The sequence below is a fragment of the Colletotrichum karsti genome (assembly GCF_011947395.1).
Source record: "Colletotrichum karsti strain CkLH20 chromosome Unknown Scaffold66, whole genome shotgun sequence".
NCBI classification, from domain to species: Eukaryota; Fungi; Ascomycota; class Sordariomycetes; order Glomerellales; family Glomerellaceae; genus Colletotrichum; species Colletotrichum karsti.
The window spans coordinates 96327-103365 of NW_024065966.1; the positions used below are offsets into that span (position 1 = coordinate 96327).

General features: G+C 56.0%; 2 protein-coding genes across 2 annotated transcripts; both read right to left on the bottom strand.

Moving 5' to 3' along the window:
* Positions 1-366: 366 nt before the first annotated feature.
* CkaCkLH20_12846 (putative acid phosphatase) lies at positions 367-1767 on the bottom strand (the record flags this gene model as incomplete). Its single annotated transcript, XM_038895558.1, has 2 exons — positions 367-1441; positions 1520-1767. The coding sequence occupies 2 exons, from the start codon at positions 1765-1767 to the stop codon at positions 367-369; spliced, it is 1323 nt and encodes a 440-aa protein (XP_038739120.1).
* A 995-nt stretch (positions 1768-2762) lies between these two features.
* Positions 2763-4470, bottom strand: CkaCkLH20_12847 (phosphatidylinositol-glycan biosynthesis class S protein; the record flags this gene model as incomplete). Its single annotated transcript, XM_038895559.1, has 2 exons — positions 2763-4142; positions 4210-4470. 2 exons carry the CDS (start codon positions 4468-4470, stop codon positions 2763-2765), a joined length of 1641 nt encoding a protein of 546 aa, XP_038739121.1.
* Between the last annotated feature and the right edge of the window lie 2569 nt (positions 4471-7039).

Genomic DNA, 7039 nt, shown 5'->3' on the forward strand with positions numbered 1-7039 from the left:
TCAATATCCAAATTCGGATTCTTTCGTTGGCAAAGCATCATGTTGCCTGCTTTCCTTGCGACGATCCATCATCCTTTTGGCTTCCGCCGCCACAGCTCTGACTCGAAGTCTCCTTCGGGTGGACCACCTGTCACGTCATACAGAGAGTCTCGTGTGGTCTGAAATATAATCCATCTTCTGTGCGTCATTTCTGTGAGTCTTGTGGTCCGCCCCGTAACCTTATCGCCGGCCTCCCCTGGTGCTGATCTACACTCTCCAGATCATCAAAGTTGACCCGGGTCGTAGGTTTCAATACAGCCGAAGCATCTTTTTAGATCAGCACCACTGGAAACAAACTCTTGCAAATAGAGCGCTGAATCCCAATCTTTACAGATCGCCTGTCTTAACATTCTCGCCTGCGGGCTGCACAAGGCCGCCAGCAAACTCGGCCACCTTATCCCGGAGAACATGGGCCACCTTACCCTCAGCCCAGAAGTGCCCGGCCGAGGCAACCTCTTCGCCGCGAAAATGTGATCCGTCAACATGCTCTAACCTCTCCACCCAGCTGCGAAGCTTCGCCACCGGTACGAAGACGTCTTTATCGCCGAACAGAGCCAGCGTGGGGTTTTCCACCAACTTCGACTCGCTCAGCTGCCGGTGATCCGACGTGTATGTCGGCGCGCCTTGTTCACGAGACTTTGACGGCGCTCGCGCAAACAGCCCGCGTCCTACTGAAGTGGGAAGGAATGACATGGTCGCCAGGTGCGTAATGACGCCTTGTAAGGGTGACACCAGGAGGTAAGCGGTCCGCATTTGCGTGAGGCCAACGACCTCCTCTAAAGCAGCAGGTGCGTCCGGTGCTGGCGTATCTTCTTCCTTTTCTTCAGGAAGAACGTCGTCCTTGTGACGGTGGAGGTGATGATGATGGCGCTTCGTCTTCGCCAGCAGGTCATTCACACCCCGCCGAATCTTATCTTCCGCATCTAAAGAGAACGACCTCTTCGAGTCATGGCTCTTGCGCTGGCTGTCCTCATCGCCTCCAACCCGCATACCCAGATACTTCTTCCGCGGTGACGTTGACTGGGCGGCTCTAGCACTAGCCAGTATCACATTCTGCTGTTCAGCCAAATGCTGAGCACGCAATCGTATGTCGGCCGCCGCGGAACCGACGGCGGGCGACTTGAACTGTGCGAGTATGTACTTTATCGGCGGTATCTGTGTCGTAACCATGGCCCCGTACGAGTAACCGCCGAGGAGCAGCAGCGGATGCTCCGGCGAAGACGGCCCCGATCGCATGTCCGGTGGCGACGGAGTGCGGGCTGCTGATGGCGACCGCAAGGCGCCCGGGCCGAACGGATCGAGGTAGTGCATGTAGTACACCATGAAGCCGACAAACGACATGTAATCGCTCCGCTCTGGTTTCGCGGTCCAGGAAGTACGGCCGGCCGATCCCGATGCACCTCTGTGGCAAGCATTCGAGTTAGCAAGATACTGTCTACTATTGGTGCCGCGTTCGCGCTCGCTTCTCGGGCATCCTTACCTAAAATTGAATGTTCCCACCAGAAAGCCCTGCCGTAGTAGAGTACCCGCGACGATGTCGACGATGGGATCGTCGTAACATCCACCCAACGGCGCGTACGGGTGGGCTATGACAGCAGCATGTCGCTTCCATGTCGGCGAATTCGGGGCAGCTGGGTGCAATGCCTGGCAATGGTATACGCGGCAGTCAAGAACGGTGTCGTCGTGAAGACTGGGGAGCGTGAAGCTCAACGTTGGTTCGGGAAGCATTTTCTGCACTTCATAGTGGAGAAGACATTGCTTTGCTCGGGTCGTCGAGAATGTTTAAGACGCGGTAGTTCGGACTCGATCGGATCGAAAGAAAAGCTTCGTTTGTCGCAAAAGGTCGCAAAAGAATCCGGGTGCCTGGAGCTTGATGGGTCGGATATGTCGGAGGATTGAGGGGCCGTTGTGCTAAAGACGAAGATTGAGGGGGAGCGAGGAGGAATGATATGCTGACGTCGGAATGAAATGAGCCTTGTGATTGCGTCCCTGCGCCCTCGATACACGGCCACCGACAGCTCAGATGCAGACGAGGTTGTTCATCGACGGGGGGACGGGATGACGGCACAGGCACAAGAGCCCCTCGCATGCAAGGCGAAGCAAGCTTCGTGGTGGCGTCGTAGCACAGGGATTTAAGCCCCAGGATGATGTAACCCCCGCGAGGTACGTACCGTGCCCGTGCGATGCACAACTTCACCTTGATTTAGTTCAGCTCACCGAGCCTTGCTACCTTACTGACCGAGACTCACCTGGGACTTAACACGGCGAATCTGTGTAAGCATCATATTGTTACTAGTAACCTGCAATTAACTGTTGCCTTCGTTCATGCAGTCTGTGTAACTTGTCCCCAGGTGTATGGTATTGAAAGATATGAATTGATTGCATCAGACGGGGAGTTACCTTCAGCCAACGCTCCATCACCACGTTTGTAAAAGACCCAAACGAATGTCGAGTAAATAGCTTCCTGTTGAAATCACTACCGGGGGTTGAGATGCTTTGGGTACATCAAGCCGTTCGAAGAAACATCAATTGATGCCAACAGGACTCAAAGCTAGCCCACCTGATGAGCCAGTCACCCGCATCAGGAGTGCGAGGCATGGAAATGGGTTGTAAGGACCTCAGAAGTGGACGAGATAGGCAGGCGGTTTGCGGTGATAACACAGACCATATTTTGCCCATTAAGTCAATATTTATGACGTGTGGTATAATTCCAACTCGTGACATCACAAGTTCTTCTTCCCTTCAGCCTCGGCTCTTTCTCGCCTCCTCTTTCTCCAGGCCTTAATCTCATTCAACAGACCCATGACTAACGGCACGCCCACCGGGCCGAGAAGCGGCAGATATACGGCAATCTTGTGTTCGTCAGGGAAGTACAACTGCCCAACCATGCTCTTCTCGAAAAAGGCCCTCTCTGCCTCTGCCTCGGCGACTCTAGCATGCTCTAATCCTTCCGGCCCTCCCAGACTCGCGCAGGCAAGCTCCAAGTGGTGCATTGTTTTAGCCACCCCGTCAGCAACGTTGCGCGGGATGGATATAGAGGGCAACGCCAAAGACAGCCGCGCCAGAGATCCCAGCGTTGACGACGCCCGGAGCAACAAGTCTGCTGAACGGATCCGCGTCAGAGTCGACAGCCGCAACGGGAGAGAGCCCGACTGAGGCGTCCCCAGGAGGGACAGCAAGTGTCCAGCAAAGGTCAGCATCGGTTGTTTGAGAGTGGCGGCCGGCACGTGTGAAGTTGTTGGCGGCAGTGACAACAAATAAACCGTTCCCCACTGCGGGATCAGCCATGACTGGGATGTCTCGGATCCCGAGTCCAACCCGACCGTCTGGTTGCCGACGAAGAGGAGAAAGTTTACCGTCGGAGCGCCGCCAATGGATGGCGAAAGGGGCCATTCGGCCGCGTTGATAAACGAAGCAAGGTCGTCCTTGCTCAACACCTGAGACTGCGCGCCCGGCGTGGCATACAGCTGCACTTGGGTATCAATGGTAAAGTTGTGAATAGGGCTCAGCACATCCAGCATAGGCTTCATGTAGTCTCGAATCGCCGCGTCGACGTCCCACGTGTTGGGTACGGAGCTGCTCGTAAACAGAGAGAAGCTCAGGTGGTATGTTGGCGAGTATCGCAGGGAGCGGGTGGTGCGCTTGGCTAGCGACTCGGCCGCCTCGGGCGACATGCCCTGGGGTTTCGCATCGGAAGCTCCTGACGCAGCAGAAAGAAGGTACGAGATGATGGCCTGTTCCTCGGCGTAGGTGGATCGCAATTCGTTGGCAATGTACGACGCGAGCGCGGACGAGGACGATGTCGGCGAGGGGATGGAGTTGGGTGGGTAGGTGATGTCGAGAATCGGAGAGTGTGGGTTCAGCGACGCTGTTGTAGACTCCCCAGGGCTGAGGCGGATCGTAAGGGCAACCTGGGAGTCGTCTTCGGGCAGTGAGGAGGCATGGCTGTCGCGAGGGGCGAGCTGGAGGCGAAGATGGTGACCCGAGAAGTCATTTAGGTCGTCGAGCGCATGCTGGGTGAGCCGCAGTAGATTCTGCGCTTCTTGATCTTGGAGCTTGCTTGCTTGTACTGAGATACGAAGAGGGAAGACGGGACGACAGGCCTGGCGTGAACAGTGGTCAGCGGGGTCCGAATGATGAAGCGCGGGAGGGAACATAAGAACACCATACCTTTCCATCAGCCCAATCCAACATGCCAGACAGGGGCAAGTTGGCGCGGTAGATTGTCGTCGTCTTCCACCATATTGGAAGCCCAACAAACAACACAATGGCCCAAAAGGAGAATATGACAAAAGAGCGGCGGCTGACGTCGGACGGCTTCTCAGGGGGCGGAGCCTTCCGGGATTCGGCCGGCGGCGATGGGACGGTGACCGTAGAGGATTGTTCAGCAGGGCCGGGAGATGGGCTCCCTACTTCATCGAGACCCGGCATCGTTGCAGCCTTGCCCGGTTATCGCGACAGTAGGGAAGGCTGCGCGGTTGTCGAGATGGACCTTGAGCAGTTCCCGGCACGATCGCGTACCTAGTATTGAGATGTGGTGAGTAGGTACGAAGATACATCGTCGGAGCTTATATAAGACAAGGCAAGGACCTTGAGAGCCGATAAGAATTTCTTGATAAGTTTTCTCTTATCTGATAAGCGATAAGCTAAACTCTGGATGGTCGAGATGTCACTGCTTCACAGCCAAGGGAAACCTGACAACTGGATTGACTTTGAACTTTCCTGCCGCCTTCGCAACGATGCTCCCCACGACGAACGTTGACCACAAGCAAATGTCAACGTCACGCCTTCCTCGGCGCTTTCCAGTCCTGCAACGTGGTAGCGATGCATTCTGTCGTTGATGCGCCATATTCGTACTTCGTTCACCTGCCGTCATCACAGTTTCTCCATCTAGGCCATCAACTTTGGCTAATACGCCTTTGCCCATCAGACGCCACGCCACATTGCCAAACCAGACGATATTTCGCATTGCGACGCGTATCCGTACCGCAAGTTCTGTCGGCGCACCGGAATCCGTGGCCCGGTTGCTGTCCGGTTCCACAGGGGAGAGAAGCGGAATTGGCTTCGCTTGTTGCCGATCCCCGGACCTGAGTGACCTGATCCTCGGCCTCGCGCGAATACGGAATGGTTGTTACTCCATCGGGAAGGCATTGCATCTGGAGAAATTCACGTCTCATTGGGGGGCCTGGTGTAATACTCGCCTTTGACGACGTCGATCTCCTCGCGATCCGCGTGATAAACCCCCAAGCACGTCTGGGTTACGTCGACATGCCCTTCGCACATGCTCTCCCGAACGTCAATTCTTGCGGAATCGTTCGAGTCAAGTAGCTGCTTCGAACGAGAGACTGGGGATGGATGGCTATGAATACTCTGATACCTAGCCGACATTTCGTGTCATCTTCGGAAGTATTCCACGACAACTAGACGCACAACCGCGCACCTGGTCCCCTGTCGCATCGGGCCGCTGGCCGTCCCTGGAAGAAGCAATATCCCTATCAAGCGTTGCGAGCTCGCAAGGTCGCTCGGGGTGTTACCACCGAGTTGCACCATTCAAGACAGCAACCACGCTGCGGGCCGTGGAATAAGACAGAGACACCAACCACCTCGGCAACTCGTCTGGTTCCAAAGTTCATCGGAAACAAAACGTGCGGTACAATCTGACGCGTTGCGGTCCGTACCTTCACCGCGCTGAGAGAAAGAGAGAGAGAAAGCGAGCGGGAGGTTCGCACGTTCGTTCTCAGCAGTCGGTCGGTCGTCTCTGTCTTGGGGAGATGGATGGATGACAGGGGCAGGGGCAGCGAAGAAGGATCCGGAACAAGGTCTAACCCCGCCATTCGAATAGCGAATCGCAACCCGTCAAGACATCCGTCAAGAGGAAGGCTCCTGCGACCTACCCACCATTGTGAATCGAACACACAGCTCAAACCAGGCCGGCGCAGGGCGCAGGCGCACGAGCTTTGCCAGATGCCGAGGCTCCCGTCTCTCAGTCTCCCGCTCTCCAGCCCAGTCTGGCAGGCCAAGCCCAGCACCGCAATGCGGCACAACGCACACTGCATCGCATCGCGAAGCGAACATCGATTCTGATCTGCGGCTAGTGGTACCGGCGGTGCTGAAGTTGCTGTCACGGTACGCAATACTGCTGCCAAACGAGATCTTGGCTACCACTAGGCGCAGTCGCAGTCGCGGCAAATAGAGAGAGCTCTGCTTCTTCTCCGCATGACATTACATGGCATTGCATGGCGTGGCATTCCTTCTACACTACACCGTATGCGCTTGCGGAGGACGTTCCTTGCACTGCAGATACGTCTACCACCCTCCCACCAGACTTACACCGAGGCAAACGAAGCATTGTCCTACTTTGGGGCCTGGGACAGCGACTCTCAAGACGAGCAGACGAGGAGGAGCAGCAGCACCACGGGCAAGCTGTTCGTCCTCCGTCAGCACCAAAGCAAATGAAGCAGGTGGTCTTCCTCGGCTGTTGAGAAACATGCCACGCCCATGACCCTGTCCGCCATCATCACCGTGGAGCTTCTCCGCCACCCTTTGCGGTTCCAGGTCCAGGGTATCGTGCCAAAGTCCCAGTCGTCCCGCCGTCCGGTCTCTGATAGTTGTGTTTCTTTCTTCTTTCTATCCGATGGGGGTACGTGGGCTCACACGTCCCAACAGGCGACGGTTGAGGTCACGACATGATCTTCAGATAACACATGACTAACCAGCCGGTACTTGGGATTTGTGTGGTCAAGGTAGCTCGTCGCACCTGGTGTTGTGCGGTGTTGGAGGTCTGGTCGGTGTCATGTCGTGTCGTGCATGAGAGAGAGCGACGGCAGCTTGTCCAATATGGATCCCTCAAACCAGGGACGACGCATCCAATGCCAATGCCGACCGCAACACTCTGTTTCTTTTCTCGCTTCCATTCGCAATCTTGTGACAGCCTCGACCGCCCGTTACAAATACCTACCCTCGCCCTCCCGCAATTGGGCCAGTCCCACACCAGGCTCGA